General features: G+C 37.8%; 1 protein-coding gene across 1 annotated transcript in view; it reads right to left on the bottom strand.

The window, feature by feature from the left end:
• OCA2 (OCA2 melanosomal transmembrane protein) overlaps positions 1-22158 on the bottom strand; it is a 358392-nt gene that overhangs the window by 61864 nt on the left and 274370 nt on the right. Inside the window, exons 20-21 of the mRNA XM_005675804.2 lie at positions 1682-1741; positions 908-1012 (exon numbers count right to left, since the gene is read on the bottom strand). Coding sequence (XP_005675861.2) covers positions 908-1012; positions 1682-1741 — 165 coding nt within the window. The remainder of the gene's footprint in view (positions 1-907; positions 1013-1681; positions 1742-22158) is intronic.

Below are 22158 nucleotides of genomic sequence, written 5' to 3'. Positions count from 1 at the left end.
TGTCCCATCACTTCATGGAATAGTGAGAGTTTTTACTTTCTTGTGCTCCAAAATCACTGCAGATGGTGACTGCAGCCATGAAATTAAGACACTTGCTCCTTGAAGAAATTCTGTGACCAACCTAGACAGTATATTAAAAAGCAGAAATATTATTTACCAACGAAGGTCCATCTAGTCAAATTATGGCTTTTCCAGAAGTCATGGATGAATGTGAGAGTTGGACTATAAAGAAAGCTAAGTGCCAAGGAATTGATGCTTTTGAACTGTGGTGTTGGAGAAAAGACTGTTGAGAGTCCCTTGGACTACAGGAGATCCAACCAGTCCATCCTAAAGGAAATCAGCCCTGAATAGTCATTGGAGGGACTGACACTGAAGCTAAAACTCCAATACTTTGGCCACCTGATGGGAAGAACTGACTCATTGGAAAAGACCCTTATGTTGGGAAAGATTAAGGGCAGGAGGAGAAGGAGATGACAGAGGATGAGATGGTTGGATAGCATCACCGACTTCATGGACAGGAGTTTGAGCAAGCTCCAAGAGTTGGTGATGGACAGGGACACCTAGAGTGCTGCAGTTCAGGGGGTTGCAAAGATTCAAACACGACTGAATGACTGAAATGAATTTTCTTTAAAGAAACAAAAAAGAAAGACTGTCTTTCCATGATAGGTGGCAACTCCCAGTCAGATTGACGCTAAAACAATCAGCCATCCTGGAATTCACTACCCACAGCAGCTATAAGGCCTTAGCTCCCAGCTGCTGTTTGGGATTCATCACATCTGTCCCCTAAACCTGTGAGCACAACATAGGAACAGGGCTCACTCTCTGCTTCCTCTGAAAGGAAGGGTGAGCCCAGGTTATGTGCAAGTGAAATCTGGGCCCTCATCACATGGAAGATACTGTGACTCACCATAGTAGCAGTGAATGGGATGTTGTCAATCAGGGAGGATGTGATGCCTGAGACCCAGACCACCAGGATGATGGCAGCTGTAAGGCGCTGATCTTCTGGGACCATCTGAAAGCAGAAGATAAGAGTAGGGTTGTTTACCATAGCTGCACAGATCACACACACACACTGAGGATCTGATAGTAGGACATGGGGGACTCCGAAGGGACAACAGGGCTCCTGGTCCTTCCTCTTCCACACAGGAGACCAAAGGAGACTCTGGTGTACAAACAGCACTATCTGGACTTTTCCAACTCCTACCAGGAGCCTGGGGCAGAGTCTACAAGTAATTCAGAGTAGTAACTCCAAACCAAGCTCAAACCAACTAACCCTTGTGTCAGTGTGGGGTGGGGGTAGGGGGGGTGTGGAAAGCAGAGTGTCCCTGTTCCTGATGACCTGATAGGACACCAGATGACACACTAGCCACATTGACCTCACTTCCTGGCAAAAACCTTGGGTTAAGACCTCTGTGCATCACTTACTGAGACTACTGTCTCAATTGTTCTCCTTCCTAGAAAGGTTTCAACTAAAGGCTAATAGAAAACTTGCGAGCATCTGTAATTATATATTCCTTGAAAAAAGTCTCTTTTCATCTCTAGCCTACATAGGCTAAAACAGGTTCCCTGTTGTACTTTTTACATAATGAATGAGATCTAGTCTAACTGATATTTTTCTCTTTTTTGACAAAAATCAAAGGAATTGCGGCTACAGCACATTATATTGCAGTATTTAATGTACCTTTATTAGCAAAGCAGTCTGTTCTCCGACATATTCTATTAAGTGTAGATGTGCCAATGCCTAGAAGAAATAAATGTATGATGAGAATCAGTTTAAAAAGGAGAAGATATGCAAAGGTTTAAAAAGATATCTTTAAAATGAAAGTAAGTGAACATGGGCGCTCATTGCTTATAAAAGATCAAAAGCGCAGTCTAAATAAGTTACTCTCATATGGATACTGAAGATTCTTCAAGATGAGAGCAGAGTAGCACTGGCAGGAACTTCTGCCAGTTCGCATTAATACAAACATTAATTTGTATTAATGTCCATGTTAAATTTAAATTTCGATAGAAGGTCATTTCTTTGTAAGATCACCGTGGGGAAGACCTTCAAGATGACAGAGTAGTAAGACATGAATATCACCTTGCTTCCCACAAATACGTCAAAAATACATCTGCATGTGGAACACCTCTTACAGAACACCAATTGATAGCTGGCAGAAGACGTCGGACTTTCAACAAGGACAGCTTATCTCCACAAAACAGGTAGGGCAAAAGAAATAAGAAAAGAGACAAAGGATCCAGATGGGACCTGTGCCTCTGGGAGGGAACTATGAAGGAGGAAAAGTTTCTGCACACTTGGAAACCCTCATGGGCAGGCACATAGGAGAGATTTGGAGCCTCAGAGATGAGCACAGCAACAGGTGTGCAAAGGAAAAGGGAGAGAACTCTGCACAGAGGTCAGTGCTGGCCAGTTCCCACTAGTTTGAGATGTCATGCACACAGGGCAGGTGGAGGCTTGGTGCCAGGGCTCAGGTTTCAGAGGTCAGATCCCAGGGAGAGAACTGGGGTTGCCTGCCACGAAGACAGTCTGAGGGGGCTAGTACTACACAGCTGAGGGAGTCAAGGAAAAAGCCTGAGCCTGCCACAAAAGCAAGAGATCATTAGCTTGGGGACCCTCAAACTTCACGAGGTCACAGATGACAGGACCACACCTCCGCAAGTGCCAGAGGCAGTTATCTCTGACCCTAGAGGTGAGTGTTTCAGCCACTGCCATTGCCACTGAGCTGTGAGCAAGCACAGGTCACTGCCCACACTTTCCAGGGAGCCTGTGCAGCTTGGCACTGCCAAGGGACCCATGACCTGGAGCCAACTCCTCTGGGAGAATGCAGTTTGCCTCAGGCTGTAGCAACTTCCTACAGACCTCTGCCGCCACAGGCACCAACACTTCCCAGTTGTGTCTGCAGTTTCCCTCCCTCTCCCTGGCCTGAGTGAGCAAGTGAGCCCTAATCAGCCTCAGCCGCTGCTTTTGCCCCCTTTTGTCTGGACAGGGAACAGACAATGGAGGGCAGCCTACAAACAGTAGGACAAACAAAACTGGGACAAAAGCAAAGCTGAGCACCAGGAGCTCTGTGACCAAACAAAATGAAGGGAATTTGCTCGTGCAGTGACAAAAGTAGTGGAGTAAATCCTTGCAGCTGTCTTGGTAAACTCTGCACTTGTGGAATATCTCAATAGACAATGAGTGTTCCCATATTTGAAGCTGTGGAATTCAGGGGCAACTGTGGACTTTGGAAGCAAGTACAAGGTAGAATAAGGCTAAATAAGAATCTGAGCTGGCCCCACAGTGCCCACAGCAGGTCTAGAGACGTTCCTAGAAACATTGGAGGACATCCTGAGAAGGTAGATTGGCTGGAGCTCATTGTGGGGACAAGGAAACTGACAGCTGAGGCCACAGGAAAATTGTCTTCTTACTACCACTATTTCTCTCTCTATGTATATATGTAATGTTTTTCATTTTTGTTTTTTATTGTTGATTTTTTAATTAATATTTTTTACTTTTTACTTTTTATTTTTTCTTTTCTTGCACATTATTTTTAAATAAATTAATTTTATTTTTCCCCTATTTCTACTGTACTTTTTCATTTATTACATCTTTTTTGTTTTTATTTTTTCCTTTGTTTTACTTTGTTTTTAATCTTATTTTTAACTTTATTTTATATTTCTCTATTTTTACTTTGGGCTTCCCTGGTGGCTCAGAGGTTAAAGCCTCTGCCTGCAATGCAGGAGGAAGATCCCCTGGAGAAGGAAATGGCAACTCACTCCAATATTCTTGCCTGGAGAATCCCATGGATGGAGGAGCCTGGTGGGCTACAGTCCACGGGGTCGCAAAGAGTCGGACATGACTGAGCAACTTCACTTTCACTATTTTTACTTTACTTCCTTGTTGTATTTTTCTTTTGTTTTCTTCTCTGTTCTTTTTTCTTTTGCTTTATTGGTGTATATGTTTTATGCTTTATTTGCCTTTTTTTAAGTTTACTTTCCACATTTGATTTCATCTTGGTGCTGTGTTTTTGCTAAGTTATCTTCCAGTGTTTTACATTTATGGGTTTCTTTATTGGTTCAATAGCTCTCTTCTTTTTTGTTTCCTTTATTTTCTTTGCTCTTCTTTTTGTGAGTTTGAGTGTGTATTTCTTTGTGTGTTTTTGTTTAGTTTTGCTTTTACTCTATTTCTTGTGGTTCTGTCTACCTGTTATTTTCTTGTTTGATTGATTTTTTTTCTTTTTCTTTATCTTCTGTGCCAAGTAGTTCGTGGAGCCTTGGTGCTCCAGCAATGGATTGGACCTGAACTTTTGAGGTGAGAGACCCGAATCCAGGATGTTGGACCACAAGAGAACTCCTGACCCCATGGAATATTAACTAGAGAAAGTTCTTCCAAAGGCCTCATCCCAACAATAAGACCTGGCTACACCCAACAGCCAGAAAGTTCCAGTGCTGGACACCTCATGCCAAACAACTAGAAAAAAGGAACACAACCCCACCCATTAGCAAACAGTATAGCCTGAAGCTATACTAGGCTCACAGACACCCCTTCCCCTACAGAAGGAAAAAAAAAAAAAAAGAAAACCATTGGATGCACCACTGCCCATTAGAGGGACCAGATCCAGTTTCACCAATCAGAACATAGGCACCAGTTTCACCCACCAGGAATCTATTCAAGGCACTGATCCAACCCCACCCACTGAGGGAAGACTCCACAAGCAAGAGAAACTACAATCCCACATCCTGTGGAAAGGATACCCCAAACAGAGTAATTTAAACAAAATGAGAAGATAGAGAACTTGCAGCAGATGAAGGAGCAAATTAAAAATCCACAAGACCGAACAAATGAAGAGGAAATAGGCAGTCTACCTGAAAAAAAATTCAGAGTAATAATAGTAAAAATGGTCCAAAATCTCAGAATGGAGGCACAGATACATGGAATTGATGCATGGATTGAAAAGATCCAGGAAATGTTTAACAAGGACCTAGAAATAATGAACAATCATCAATGAACAACACAATAAGTGAAATAAAAAATATGCTAGAGAAAACTAATAGCAGAATAACTGAAGCAGAAGAATTGATAAGTGAGCTGGAAGATAGAATGGTAGAAATAACTGAAGCAGAGTAGAATAAAAACGAAAAAGAAAGGATGAGAAGAAATGACAACAGTCTCAGAAAGCACTGAACAACTTTAAGTGCACCAATATTTGAATTACAGGAGTCCCAGAGAAAGAAGAGAAAAATAAAGGGCATAAGAAGATACTTGAGGAGACAATAGTCAAGAACTTCTCTAACATGGGAAAGGAAATAGCCACCCAAGTCCAGTAATCCAAAAAGAGTCCCATACAGGCAAACTCAAAGAGAAACACACCAAGGCACATATAGCACAAACAAAAATTAAGCACAAACACACAAAAATATCAAAAGCAGCAAGGGAAAAGCAACAACATACAAAGGAATTCCCATAAGGTTAACACCTGATCTTTCAGTGAAAATTTGTAGGCCAGAAGGAAGTGACAGGATATACTTAAAGTGATGAACGGGAAAAAAAACAAAAAAAAACTACAACTTAGATTACACTACAAAGCAAGGATCTTGTTCAGATTCAATGGAGAAATCAAAAGCTGTACACATTAGCAAAAGTTAAGAAAATTCAGCACCACCAAACCAGCTTTACAATTGCTAAAGGAACTTCTTTAGGCAGAGAACACAAGAGAAGAAAAAGACCTAAAAAAGCAAACCCAAAACAATAAAATAAGTGGTAATAAGATTGGACATATTAATAGTTACCTTAAATGTTAATGGATTAAATGCTCCAACAAAAAGATATAGACTGGCTGAATGGATGTAAAAAGCAAGATCTAGCTATATGCTGTCTACAAGAAATTAGCTTCAGTCTAGGGACACATACAGACTGAAAGTGAGCCTGGAAAAAGATATCCCATACAAATGGGAGTCAAAAGACAATTGGAGTACTATAACTCATATCAGATAAACATTAAAATAAAGATTATTATAAGAAACAAAGAACGCTACATAATGATCAAGGATTCAATCCAAGAAGAAGATATAGCAATTATAAATATATGTGCACCCAACATAGAAGCATCTCAATACATAAGGCAAATGCTAACAGTTATGAAAAGGGAAATCAACAGTACCACAGTAATAGTAGCGGAATTCAACACTCCACTCACATTAATGGCCAGATCATCCAGAGGAAAAATTAATAAGGAAATGCAAGCCTTAAATGACCCATTAGACCAGATCAACCTATTGATATTTTCAGGACATTCCATCAAAAGAAGAAGAATACACTTTTTTCTCAAGTGCACATGGAAGATTCTCCAGGATAGATCACATCTTGGGTCACAAATCAACTCTTCATAAATTTAAGAAAATTGAAGTCATATCACCATTTTTTTCTGACCACAAAACTGTAACATTAAGTATCAACTAACAGGAAGACAAACACATGAAGGCTACTCAATACACTCCTAACTAACCAAGAGGTCACTGAAGAAATCAAACAGAAAATAAAACAATATCTAGAAACAAATGACAAGGAAAACGTGACAATCTATAACTTATGGGATAAAACAAAAGCAGTGCTAAGAGGTAAGTTCATAGCAATACAAACCTAACTCAAGGAACAAGAAAAGATCAAATAAATAACCTTACACCTAAAGCAACTAAAAAAAGAAGAAGAGCAACAACAACAACAAAACTAAGTTAGTGGAAGGAAAGAAATCAAAGATCAGAGCAGAAATATATGAAATATCAAGCATTTTTATGACCACAACACTATGAGATTAAATATCAATTAACAGGAACACAAACACACGAAGGCTACCCAATACACTCCTAACTAACCAAGAGGTCACTGAAAAAATCAAACAGGAAAATAAAACAACAATCTATAGACAAATGACAAGGAAAACATGACAATCTATAACTTATGGGATGAAGCAAAAGCAGTGCTAAGAGGGAAGTTCACACTGATACAAACCTAACTCAAGGAACAAGAAAAAATCAAATACACAACCTTACACTTAAAGCAACTAGAAAAAGAACAACAAAATCCAAAGTTAGTAGAAGGAAAGAAATCAAAGATCAGAGCAAAAATAAATGAAATATATGAAATGCATGTGAAATAAATGAAAAACAAATGAAGAAAAAATAACAAAGATCAATAAAACTAAAGCCTAGTTCTTTGAGAAGATAAAATTGACAAACCACTAGTCAGAATCATCAAGAAAAAAAGGACAACACAAATCAATAAAATTAGAAGTAAAAAGGGAGAGGTTACAACAGATAATTCAGAAAAGAAAAGGATCATAAGAGACTACTACAAGCAACTATATATGATGGAGTAAAGACATCCTTTTCAATAAATGGTGCTGGTAATGACCCAGCAGTCCCATTGCTGGGCATACACACCGAGGAAACCAGAATTGAATGAGACACATGTACCCCAATGTTCATTGCAGCACTGTTTATAATAGCCAGGACATGGAAACAAATTAGATGTCCATCAGCAGATGAATGGATAAGAAAGCTGTGGTACATATACACAATGGAGTATTACTCAGCCATTAAAAAGAATACATTTGAATCAGTTCTGATGAGATGGATGAAACTGGAGCCAATTATACAGAGTGAAGTAAGCCAGAAAGAAAAACATCAATACAGTATACTAACACATATATATGGAATTTAGGAAGATGGCAATGACGACCCTGTATGCAAGACAGGAAAAAAGACACAGATGTGTATAATGGACTTTTGGACTCAGAGGGAGAGGGAGAGGGTGGGATGATTTGGGAGAATGGGAATTCTAACATGTATACTATCATGTAAGAATTGAATCGCCAGTCCATGTCTGACGCAGGGTGCAGCATGCTTGGGGCTGGTGCATGGGGATGACCCAGAGAGATGTTGTGGGGAGGGAGGTGGGAGGGGGGTTCATGTTTGGGAACGCATGTAAGAATTAAAGATTTTAAAATTTTAAAAATAAAAATTAAAAAAAAAAGTAAAAAAAAAAAATACATTTGAATCAGTTCTAATGAGATGGATGAAACTGGAGCCAATTATACAGAGTGAAGTAAGCCAGAAAGAAAAACAGCAATACAGTATACTAACACATATATATGGAATTTAGAAAGATGACAAGGATAACCCTGTATGCAAGACAGAAAAAGAGACACAGATGTATAAAACGGACTTTTGGACTCTGAGGGAGAGGGAGAGGGTGGGATGATTAGGGAGAATGGCATTGAAACATGTATACTATCATGTAAGGAACGAATCACCAGTCTATGTTCGATACAGGATACAGGATGCTTGGGGCTGGTGCACTTGGATGATCCAGAGAGATGATATAGGGTGGGAGGTGGGAGGGGGGTACAGGATTGGGAACTCATGTACACCCATGGCGCATTCATGTCAATGTATGGCAAAACCAATACAGTATTGTAAAGTAAAATATAGTAAAAATAAAAATTATAAAAAAAACGGAACAGCTACTGGTAAAAGAATGAAATTAGAATACTTCCTAACACCATATTAAAAAAGAAACTCAAAATGTATTAAAGACTTAAATGTAATGCCAGAAACTATAAAACTGAAACTCTTACTGGAAAACATAGGCAGAACACTCTTTGACATTAATTGCAGCATTATCCTATTTGACCTACCTCCTGGAGTAATGGAAATAAAAGCAAAAATAAACAAATTAGACCCAAAGATTTTTCACAGCAAAAAATATGTAAAAAACTGAAAAGACAACACTGAGAGTTTGAGAAAATATTTTCAAATAAAACAACTCACAAAGTATTAATCTCCAAAATACACAAGTGGCTTATGCAGATAAACAAACAACTCAATGAAAAATGGGCAGAACACACAAAACCTTAAAAAAAAAAAGGCAAAACTTTTCTCCAATGAAGACATACAGATGGCCAACAAATACCTGAAAAGATGTTTTGTTCATTATTAGAAATACGCAAATCAAAACTACAATGAGGTATCACCTTATACCAGTCAAAATGATCATCATTAAAAAATCTACAAACAAATATTGGAGGGGTTGTGGAGAAAAGGGAACTCTATGCACTGTTGGTGGGAAGTGATTTTGCCACAATGGAGAAAAGAATAGATATTACTTAAAGAACCAGGAAAAAAAAAAAAAAAACTACCATGAAAGGGAAGTCACTCAGTCATGTCCAACTCTTTGCAATGTTATGGACTGTAACCCACCAGCCTCCTCTATTCATGGGATTTTCCAGGCAAGAACATTGGAGTGGGTTGTCATTTCTTTCTCCAAGGGATCCTCTCAATCCAGAGATTTAACTCGGGTCTCCCACATTGTAGGCAGACTCTTTACCATCTGAGCCAGGAGGGTATGAGCCACCAAGGAATCACATATAATGCAGCAATTACACTAATGGGCATATACCCTGAGAAAATCAGAATTCAAAAAGACATATGTACCCCAGTGTTCCTTGCAGCACTATTTACAGTATCCAGGACACGTGAACAACCTAGATGTCCATTGACAAATAAGTGGATAAAGAAGTTGTGTTGGAATGGAATGGAATATTACCTAGCCATGAAAAGGAAGGAATGTTAATCAGTTGAACTGAGGTGGATGAATGCAGAACCAGTTATAGAGAATAAAGTAAGTCAGAAAGAGAAACACAAATATTGTATATTAAATATATATGGAATCTAGAAAAATGGTAGTGATGAATCTATTTTAGGGCAGGAATAGAGACAGACATGGAGAACAGACTTGCAGACACAGCAGGAGAAAGAGAGGGTGGAAAGAATTGAGAAATTAGCATTGATATACATACACTACCATGTGTAAAAACAGATAGCTTCTGGGAAGTTGCTATGTAACACAGAGCTCAGCCAGGCTCTCTGTGACAGACTAGATAAATTGGATGGGGGCATGTTGGGAAGGAAGCTAAAGAGTGAGGGGAGATATATATAATGGTTGATTTGAATTGCTGATGGCAGAATCCAACACAATAATGTAAAGCTATTATCCTCCAATTTTAAAAAACAGAGATGTAAAAAAATTTTTTTTAAATGTAGGTCAGATAAATGTATTGATATATTCAGCTCAACAGATATTAATTCCTAAAAACAACACAATCATTAAAAAAATTTTAAAAAGTTTTTTAAAAAGATTGCTATCTGGGAGTACTGTTCACCTGTATATAATGAAATATCTCTCCATATAGAATGTCTTTCTAGTAAGTTGCATTTCAAATTTCTTTTTAAAGTTTAAACCTCACAGAGTTTTAGAAAACGAAAAAGAAAATTCACGGTTTTTATAACTTAAAGAAAAGTCTATTTAAGTGAAGCATGCGACTCTTTTCATAGTACTAGACAGATTCTGAAAATTGTTTACAGGAAAAGGTAGGAAAAAGAATTGGATGAAAGAGATATAAGTGCAGGAGCCATTCTGCTCAGTCTATCTGCTTTGTCTCAACCAAAGATGGGATCCTCTGCTGTCCATGACAGATCCTGGACAGGAAACATCAATAGGGAACCAGACACAGGGATGACATATCTATCTAGCACCTCTCAAATGTGGGCTTTTCACTGTGATGTCATCATGCTGCATAATTTAAAATACTTAAATTATCAGCTTGACTATAAGTTTATAACTTTCCCATCCATATGTACAGCTCTTCGTTAGGCTTCATACAAAAACTGTGGAGCAAAAATATTGGGCTTTCAATCACAGTGATCAATCAAGATTCCTACATCAACTAAATCATAAATATAAGCTTATTTAGAGCATGGTTTCTTGATATCAGCCTAAAGAGATGTTAGGAACAAAATCATTCTTTGTTTCAGGACCTATCCTGTTCATTGATGAATGTTTCACAGCATTCCTGGTCTCTACCCAGTTGATGCCTGTTGTACCTTCTCTGACCCAGTATGGTAACTAAAACATCTCCAGACAGGGCCAAAAATGTCACTACAAAATTGCCCCTTGTTGGCTGGTGCACTGGGATGACCCAGAGAGGGAGGAGGTGGGAGAGGGGTCCAGGATTGGGAACTCATGTACACCCGTGACAAATTCATGTTGATGTATGGCAAAACCAATACAGTATTGTAAAGTAAAATAAAGTAAAATAAAATTTTTATAAAAGGAAAAAAAGAAGTTAAAGGAAAAATTGCCCCTTGTTAATAATCATTGATTTATAGCAATACAACTTTTACTAAAATAAACAAAATTTTTAATTTGGAAAAAAAACTGAATGTAATGGAAAAATTATGTTATATGCTATTGATTGAAAGAAAATTTAAAGGCCTAAGCCAGATTAAAACTTTTGCTAGATACGAAATTGACATGCTATATATACATACACATACATACATACTTGGTGTACACCTTAATGTATGCCTAAAGACAACTATCTATTTATAGATTTATTGTCATATAATTACCCCACAATGGTCTGTGGCAACAGTGTCAGACAAAATAAAGGAAAATCTTCAGAATACCTGAACATGGCACCTAATAATTCATTTATGACTAACTGACCTAATTGAGAAAATAAAGTCAAAATATGAGAATACAAAAAGCCAATAAGTAATTCCTTTATAAAATAATGAATGAAATAACTGTAATAATTAATTCTATCAAGTCTAAAGTTACAAATATATAATACATATTTTACACTTCAGCAAACTAAAGTTTATGTATAGTTGAAGACTATATACATCACTTGTCTCCTCCATCAATTTATATAGTGAAAAGATGATTGTGTAATATGATGCAAATCCCTTACAATATGAAACATTATTATCCTTCTGTTTCAGTGACAGGTTGCAAAAAAACTGGTTCAGTAATAACCTGATATCACTGCCCCACTGAAATTAGACAAATAACAACAAGTCAGTACCACTGATTCCTTCCAAATGGAGGACTAAGAGGTCTTAAGCTCCCTTCTGCAGTCAAATAAATAGATATTGGATAAAGTACACTTTAAAGTCTTTATTGGATTAGCAAGACAATGTAATGTTTTCCAAAGAATCTCCTTTCCCAATAAAATGTTTAGTGCAGCTGGCTGGGAGCTGCAGATTTGAATGGCAAGGAAGGATGAAATTGCCTTGAGCTGGATGCCAATCAGGGTTTTGTGGCACTAGTGGTAAAGAACCCATCTGCCCATGCAGTAGATGTAAAGAGCTGCAAGTTTGATCCCTGGGTCAATAAAATCCCCTCGAAGAAGGCATGACAACCCACTCTAGTGTTCTTGGTTGAGAATCCCTTGGACAGAGGACCCTGGTGGGCTACAGCTCATAGGGTCACCAAGAGTCGGATACAACTGAAGCAACTTAGCACAGAGGCCAACCAGGCACTAAAACCACTGTACTGAAGTGTGAGCAGAAGCAATGTGGTAGGTTGAAACCAATGATTCTCACCCTGAACTGAGAGCCCTGAAACAAGCTGAAAATTATCCCCTGGCATCCAGTAGAGGCAAACACAAGCAGTTCCTGCAAGAGAACACCCCAAATGTAGCCTCTCAGGAGTTCCACAGATTAAGATCAAGTAGTCAAGAGTACAAGTAGTCAAGTAACATGAATGAGAGGATAAATAACCAAAACAGATTTAAATATAACACAAACATGCAAGAAGGAGAATCTATAGATACCAGATATAGTAGAGTAATTTTGTTTAAAGAAACTTGAGTTGAAGAGTAAAAGTAACAACTAATATTTGCCTTTTGGTGAGTTAAGAATGTAAGTTGTCATTTCTTTAGCAAACCACTAAAAGAGAATATTAACTGCCAAAAAATGGGAAATCAAATTCTATATAATCCTTAATCAACTCAGATAAAGAAAAAAAAAAGATTGAAAATAAAAGTATACAAGGTCAGACTAATAAAAGATAGCAGATTTAAACTCAAATGTATTAATATACTCATTAAGAGTAATGGAATAAACATATTATTAAAAAGCTAAATATTGTCAGACTGTACTAAAAATATGTTTTATACCAAAATACATGCTGTCTTCCAAAGATATATTTAAAATATAAGGTAGGAAAATTTGAAAGTTAAAGGATAGGAAAAAAATGAAAGTTTCTAACTTTCTACCCCTCGTGAACAGTTAATAATTCTAAATTTCTATATGCTTAGTAACACAGCCTCAAAAAATATAAATAATCCATAGAACTGCAAGGACAATAAGACATATCCACAATTAACTAGGGAAATTGGCTAATTAAGAAAAAAAGAGCATGGCTTAAGAAATCAAAATAAAAATTAAAAATAAGCTTTGAATGAATAAAACAATCAAAATACATATAATAACTTGGAAGAATGTAGTTAAATCTATGCAAATTAAATTTATGACATTAAATATCATATTAGAAAATATAAAGCATGAAAAGAAAGCTAAGCATTCATTTTCAGAAGGTAAAAAATAACAACAAATTAACCCAAAGGAAGAAGAAAATGATAAAATAGAAAAAATATTCAATTGAGAGAAAAGACTAACAAAGTGTGCATGCTAATGGAGACTAATAAATAGAAAAGAAGAAAGAGGAGGACAGAAAGAATAGAAGTCACAAGTTACCAATTTATCAATGAAAACAGCATCTCTAAAGAGACTGCTAAGCAGATATAGGAATCAAACTACAAAATGGTAAAATTAATTGTAGCACTCTTTTCATTTTTCATACATATATCCAGTTGATTCAGCAACATTTGTTGAAAAGATGTTCCTTTCCATATTGAACTCTTTGGCAGTTTTGTTTAAAATTAGTTGTTCATAAATGGGATATGGCTAAGATGGTGGAGTAGGAAGACTCTGAGATCACCTCTTCCCATGGGCACACCATAATTACAACTATTCACAGAGCAACTATCTATGAGAACAACCTGACAACTAACAGAAAATATTTTCAGCAACTGAAGATATAAAGGAACTGCAAGATGGGTAAGAGTGGTACAGTCACAGCACAGTACAATAGAACAGTCACAGTAAAACACACACCCCAGTATGGCAACTCACAAATGGGAGGATAATCATGAATCCAGAAGTGATTATCCTCCAAGTAATCCCCAAGAAGTGAGGAGTCCAAGCCTCACATTGGGCTCCCCCATTCAGGATACTGCTCCAGAAAGACTATCTCCCCAAACATCTGGCATTGAAGTCCAGTGGGGCTTGCATGCAGCAGAGCCAAAGGAAAGAGAGATTCCAATCTTAAAAAGTGCACACAAAATCTCACATGCTCTGAGTCCCAGTGAAAAAGGAATCAGTTGAAAAAAGCCTGAGTCAGACACATTTGCTGACCTTAGAGAGCTTTTCCATTGTAGGAGACAACTTAGACGCCCCGTCAGGACACAGATGCTGGTAGGAGTCATTCTTGGAAGTTTATTCTACCATGAGGATACTGGTGCTCACAACTACCATTTTTTGAATCATCTTTCTAGCCTATTAGTGCTGGGGGCTTACCCACCTACTAGCAGGCAGACACCAAACACAGGCCCCACCAGCCCTGCAGTTAGCTGTACCAGGACATGGCCCTACTCACTCATCAATGCACCAGAACTAGCTCAGGGGATCCTCAGACCCAGATTGACCCATCAGTAGGTCAGCAACCACCACATAAGGCAAGACCTGGTACCCAGCCAGGCCAGGGGCCAGGCCCACCTACCAGCATTCCCACAGAAGTTGGTCTCATCAAAACAGAAGGGCCAACAACACCCTATATTGAGGGACCCTAGAGCATATCGCTCAGGCCCCCTGCTGCTGGGCCCTGTAGCATGTCTCTTACACAAGGCATTCCACCAAGATCAGGAAATGTATCTGATCTACATAAGATATAGAAATAAACAGAAAGAATTAGGCAAAATGAAAAGACAGAAAAATACATTCCCATCTAAACAGAATAAAGGAACAAGAGAAAACCTCAGAAGAATTAAATGGACATCCTGGCGACCCACTCCAGTACTCTTGCCTAGAAAATCCCATGGACGGAGGAGCCTGGTAGGCTGCAGTCCCTGGGGTTGCTAAGAGTTGAACACAACTGAGCGACTTCACTTTCACTTTTCACTTTCATGCATTGGAAAAGGAAATGGCAACCCACTCCAGTACTCTTGCCTGGAGAATCCCAGGGATGGGGGACCCTGGTGGGCTGCTGCCTATGGGGTTGCACAGAGTCAGACACGACTGATGCGACTTAGCAGCAGCAGTAGCAGCAAGCAATCTACTCAATAGAGAGCTCAATATATTAAATAGATAACTAATAAGAACCTACTGGATAGCACAGGCAACTCAACTAAATAATCTGTAATGACCTATATTGAAACAGTATCTAAAAACAAGTGTATATATGTATACATATAACTGATTCATTTTGCTATATAGAAGAAACTAACTCAAAATTGCAAATCAACCCTACTCGGTTTAGTGTTTTGGTTTTTTTTTTTTTTTTTTTTTTTTAAGAATACAAACAACCTGATTGGAAAATAGGCCAAAGTTATTAACAGATACCTCATCAAAGAAGATACACAGATGGCAAACAAACGTAAAAATATGCACCACATCATATGACAACAGTGAAATTAAAATTAAAATCATAGAGACACCACTGCATACCTATTAGAATGGCCAAAATCTAAAACACCAATACCAAGTGCTGCTAGCATGTGGAGTAATAGTAATTCTTATACATTACTGATGAGAATTCAACATGCCACACTTTGAAAGACAGTTTGGCAAATCCTTACATAACTAAACATACTCTTACCATATGATTCAGTAATCACACTCCTTAGTACTTATTCAGAGGATCTGAAAAATAATGTCCATCAAAAAAACTCAGCACATGGATGCATATAGCATTTTATTCATAACTACCCAAACTTGGAAACAACCAAGATATCCTTCAATAAATAGATAAATCAACTGCAGTACATTCAGGCAATAGAATATTATTCAGTGTTGAAAAGAAATCAAGCATGAAGAGCCATGGCAAGCATGCATGCATGCATGTGTGAATAGTCACTCAAATCATGTCTAACTCTTTGTGACCCCATGGACTATAGCCTGGCAGGCTCCTCTGTCATGGGATTTTTCAGGCAAGAATACTGGAGTGGGTTGCCATTTCCTCTTCCAGGGGATATTCTCAACCCAGGAATCAAACCTGCAACTCTTACATTGGCAGGTGGATTCTTTATGCTCTGGAAGAAATTTTAAATGCATATTACAAAGTGAAAGAAGCCAAACTGAAAAGCTATATGTAGTATGATTCAAAGTATATTATTCTGGAAATGGTGGAACTACGGAGAACAGTTAAAATAACAGTGGGTGATGATTTCACAGTTCAGTTCAGTCGCTCAGTCATGCCCAACTCTTTGCGACGCCATGGACTGCAGCATGCCAGGCCTCCCTGTCCATCACCAACTCCTGGAGTTTACTCAAACTCATGTCCATTGAGTCGGTGATGCCATCCAACCATCTCATCCTCTGTTGTCCCCTTCTCCTGCCTTCAATCTTTCCCATCATCAGGGTATTTTCCAGTGAGTCAGTTCTTCACATCAGATGGCCAAAGTACTGGAGTTTCAGCTTCAACATCAGTCCGTCCAATGAATATTTAGGACTGATTTCCTTTAGGATTGATTGGTTGGATCTCCTTGCAGTTCAAGGAACTCTCCAAGAGTCTCCTTCAACACCACAGTCCAAAAGCATCAATTCTTCAACACTCAGCTTTCTTTATAGTCCAACTCTCACAATACATACAAATATCAAATCAGTATATTGTACACTTGAAACTAATGTTACATGTCAATTATACTACAATGAAATGGAAAACATAGAAAATAAAGAGATCGAGGTAATGATCATAAAGATGATAAAAGAAATGAGAAGAATGAATGAACACAGTGGGAAGTTTAACAAAAATATTCAGTTCAGTTCAGTTCAGTCGCTCAGTCGTGTCCAACTCTTTGCGACCCCATGAATTGCAGCACGCCAGGCCGCCCTGTCCATCACCATCTCCCGGAGGTCACTCAGACTCATGTCCATCGAGTCCGTGATGTCATCCAGCCATCTCATCCTCTGTTGTCCCCTTCTCCTCCTGCCCCCAATCCCTCCCAGCATCAGAGTTTTTCCAGTGAGTCAACTCTTCTCACGAGGTGGCCAAAGTACTGGAGTTTCAGCTTTAGCATCATTCCTTCCAAGGAAATCCCAGGGTTGATCTCCTTCAGAATGGACTGGTTGGATCTCCTTGCAGACCAAGGGACTCTCAAGAGTCTTCTCCAACACCACAGTTCAAAAGCATCAATTCCTTGGCGCTCAGCCTTCTTCACAGTCCAACTCTCGCATCCATACATGACCAGAGGAAAAACCATAGCCTTGACTAGACAGACCTTTCTTCGCAAAGTAATGTCTCTGCTTTTGAATATGCTGTCTAGGTTGGTCATAACTTTTCTTCCAAGGAGTAAGCGTCTTTTAATTTCATGGCTGCAGTCACCATCTGCAGTGATTCTGGAGCCCTAAAAAAGAAAGTTTGACACTGTTTCCATTGTTTCCCCATCTATTTCCCATGAAGTGATGGGATCGGATGCCATGATCTTCATTTTCTGAATGTTGAGCTTTAGGCCAACTTTTTCGCTCTTCTCTTTCACTTTCATCAAGAGGCTTTTTAGCTCCTCTTCACTTTCTGCCATAAGGGTGGTGTCATCTGCATATCTGAGGTGATTGATATTTCTCCCGGCAATCTTGATTCCAGCTTGTGTTTCTTCCAGTCCAGCATTTCTCATGATGTACTCTGCAAAGAAGTTAAATAAGCAGGGTGACAATATACAGCCTTGACATACTCCTTTTCCTATTTGGAACCAGTCTGTTGTTCCACGTCCAGTTCTAACTGTTGCTTCCTGACCTGCATACAGAGATCTCAAGAGGCAGGTGAGGTGGTCTGGTATTCCCATCTCTTTCAGAATTTTCCACAGTTTATGGTGATCCACAAGGTCAAACGCTTTGGCATAGTCAATAAAGCAGAAATAGATGTTTTTCTGGAACTCTCTTGCTTTTTCCATGATCCAGCGGATGTTGGCAATTTGATCTCTGGTTCCTCTGCCTTTTCTAAAACCAGCTTGAACGTCAGGGAGTTCACGGTTCACGTATTGCTGAAGCCTGGCTTGGAGAATTTTGAGCATTACTTTACTAGCATGTGAGATGAGTGCAATTGTGCAGAGTTGGAGCATTCTTTGGCATTGCCTTCCTTTGGAATTGGAATAAAAACTGACCTTTTCCAGTCCTGTGGCCACTGCTGAGTTTTCCAAATGTGCTGGCATATTGAGTGCAGCACTTTCACAGCATCATCTTTCAGGATTTGAAACAGCTCAATTGGAATTCCATCACCTCCACTAGCTTTGTTCATAGTGATGGTTTCTAAGGCCCACTTGATTTCACATTCCAAGATGCCTGGCTCTAGATTAGTGATCACATCATCATGACTATCTGGGTCATGAAGATTTTTTTTGTACAGTTCTTCCGTGTATTCTTGCCACCTCTTCTTAATATCTTCTGCTTCTCTTAGGTCCAGACCATTTCTGTCCTTTATTGAGCCCATCTTTGCATGAAATGTTCCCTTGGTATCTCTAATTTTCTTGAAGAGATCTCTAGTATTTCCCAATCTGTTGTTTTCCTCTATTTCTTTGCATTGATCACTAAAGAAGGCTTTCTTATCTCTTCTTGCTATTCTTTGGAACTCTGCATTTAGATGCCTATATCTTTCCTTTTCTCCTTTGCTTTTTGCCTCTCTTCTTTTCACAGCTATTTGTAAGGCCTCCCCAGACAGCCATTTTGCTTTTTTGCATTTCTTTTCCATGGAGATGCTCTTGATCCCTGTCTCCTGCACAATGTCAAGAACTTCATTCCATAGTTCATCAGGCACTCTATCTATCAGATCTAGGCCCTTAAATCTATTTCTCACTTCCACTGTATAATCATAAGGGATTTGATTTAGGTCACACCTGAATGGTCTAGCGGTTTTCCCTACTTTCTTGAATTTCAGTCTGAATTTGGCAATAAGGAGTTCATGATCTGAGCCACAGTCAGCTCCTGGTCTTGTTTTTGTTGGCTGTATAGAGCTTCTCCATCTTCGACTTAGAAAGTATAAAGAACAAACAAAACTGAAGAATACAAAAAATTTTAAAAAAAAAATTTTAGCATCCCATTAGAGGGAATCAACCATAGTTGAGATTATACAGAGGAATGGATCAGTGAACTGGAAGATAAAGTATAAATCATCAAAGTTGAACAGAGAAAGAATATTAAAAGAATGAGGACAGTTTAACTATACTAATATTTGCACCACAAGGATCCTGCAAGGAGAAGACAGAAAGGGGCAGAGGACATATTTAAAGACATAAGAGCTGAAAACTTCCCTAACCAGGCAAAAGAATAGACATCCAGGTCCAGGACTCACAGAGAGTTTCAAACAAGATCAATCAAAAGAGATTCACATGAAGACTCATTATAACTAAAATGGCAAAAGTAAAATAATCTTAAAAGCAGCAGGGGAAAAACAACCAGTTACATAAAAGGGAATTCTTATAAGACTGTCTGTTGACTTTTTTAGTAGAAACTGCAGGCAAGAAGGAAGTGGAACAACATATACAAAGTGATAAAAGGAAAAAACCAATAACCAAGAATATTTTACCCCTCAAGGATATCACTCATATGTGAAGGAGACATAGCTTTACAAACAAGCAAAAGCTGAGTTTAGCACCACCAAAGTGGCTTCACAGGAAATGTTAAAGGGACTACTCTAAGTGGAAAAAACACAACTAGAAATGTGAAAATTATGAAAGGAAAAAACTCTCATTGGTGATGGTAAACATACAGCAAAGGTAGTACATAAACTACTTATAAAGTTACTAGAAAGGTTAAAAGATGTAATAAGATCATTCATGTCTACAATAAGTAGATACAGGATTCACAGAACAAGAAAGGCATACAATATGAGGTCAAATGTATAAAGCATGAGTGAGATGAGAACATGTTAATGTTAACGTTCAAATTGAAAAGATCATCAAATTAAAATAATCATATATATATAGATAGATAATTAGATAGATTGATAGTTAGATATTTATGAACCTCATGATAAGTACAAAGCAAAAACCTACACTGGCTACATACAAAAAAGAGAGAAGGGCACTCAAGCATGAAACTAAATGTAATCATCAAGTCACAAAGGAATAAACAAAAGAGAAAGAAAAGAACTAAAAAGCACTGCAAGAACGATTAAGACGATGGCAATAGGTACAAACCTATTGGTACTTTAAATGTAAATAGACTAAATCTCCAATGAAGACAGACAGTGTCCAAAAGACTGTTCTATACATCTGTGTCTCTTTTGCTGTCTCGCATACAGGATTATCGTTACCATCTTTCTAAATTCCATATATATGTGTTAGTATAGAACAGTCTTTTGGACTCTGTGGGAGAGGGTGAGGGTGGGATGATTTGGGAGAATGGCATTGAAACATGTATAATATCATATATGAAACGAATCGCCATTCCAGGTTCGATGCATGATACTGGATGCTTGGGGCTGGTGCACTGAGATGACCCAGAGGGATGGTACAGGGAGGGAGGAAGGAGGGGGGTTCAGGATGGGGAACACGTGTATACTGTGGGAGATTCACGTAGATGTATGGCAAAACCAATACAATATTGTAAAGTAACCTCCAATTAAAATAAATAAATTTATATTTTTAAAAAAAGACAGTGGCTGAATGAATTTAAAAAAAAAACACACAAGAGCCAACAAACATATGCTGCCTACAGGAGATTCACTTCAGATCTAAAGACACACACAGACTGAAAGTGAAAGGATAGAAAAAAGTACTCCATTGAAAATAGAAGAGTAAAGGCAGCAGTACTTATATCAGACAAAAGAGACTTTAAACAAATATTGTAATAAGAGACTAAGATGAACATTACATAAAGATCATGGGCTCAATCCAAGAACAAGACATAACAATTGTAAATATAGATGCACCCAACATAGAAACACCTAAATATATAACACAAATGTTAACAGACACAAATTATTTACAGGGAATATTAACAGCCCACTTATATCAATAGACAGAAAATCAATCAGGAAACACTGGCCTTAAGTGACATATTACCAAATACTATATATATATATATATATATATATATATATATATATATATATATATATATATAAAACACTCCATTTGAAAGTAGGCAAAATACATATTTTTTTCAAATGCACATGAGACATTCTCCAGAATAGATCACATGCTAGACCCCAAAACAAGTCTCAAAAAATTTAAGAGACTAGAAATCACATGAAGCATTCTTCAAGAATATGTTCCTTTGACATAGGCTGTTGAATTTATCGGCATAAAGTTGTTAACAGTAATATTATTATTCTTTTAGTGTTTGTAGTGTTTATGTTGATAGCTCCTTATTACTGACGATATTGGTGCTTTCTGCTGTTTTATTTCTTGATCTATCTAGGTAGAAGTTTGTCAATTTGTAAAAATTCTTAGAACGAAGTTTGGCTTGACTTATTTTCTATATATTGTCTGCTAGTTTCCTAATTTGTTGATTCTGACCTTATCTTTAATTTCCTTACATTTACTATGGTTTTCCTTTGCTCTTTTTTCTCCTCCATTTTCCTAAAAATGGAATGTTAGATAGCTGGAATTAGATCTTTCATTTTCCTATTATGAGTATTTAATCAATAAGTTTTGCACTCAGAGAGCTTTAGCATCATCCAAAAGTTTTTGATAAGTTACATTTTCATTGACATTCATTTTAAAATATTTTCCCCTTAGATTTGACTTTCACTCATGATTTGAATAGAAGCATCTTTGTGAATTCCAAAATATTGGTTTTCCCAGATCTCTGGTTATTATTCATTTAAATTTGTTGCTGTCAGAGTATGTAGTTCTTAGACTGAAATTTGTAATCTTAGCAATTTATCATGTGTATATGCAGTAAGATGTAGAGTTCTACAAATGGTGATTAAAGTAAAATGGCTGATAATTCTTTCCATATCTCCTATGGTTTTCATGACTTCTTTGTTTAGATCTTTTACCAATTTTGAAAGAAGTGTCATAAAACCTTCTATGATTGTGAAATTATCTATTT

Source organism: Capra hircus, chromosome 2 (assembly GCF_001704415.2).
Source record: "Capra hircus breed San Clemente chromosome 2, ASM170441v1, whole genome shotgun sequence".
Taxonomy (NCBI): Eukaryota; Metazoa; Chordata; class Mammalia; order Artiodactyla; family Bovidae; genus Capra; species Capra hircus.
This window is presented reverse-complemented; position numbering and strand designations above follow the sequence as displayed.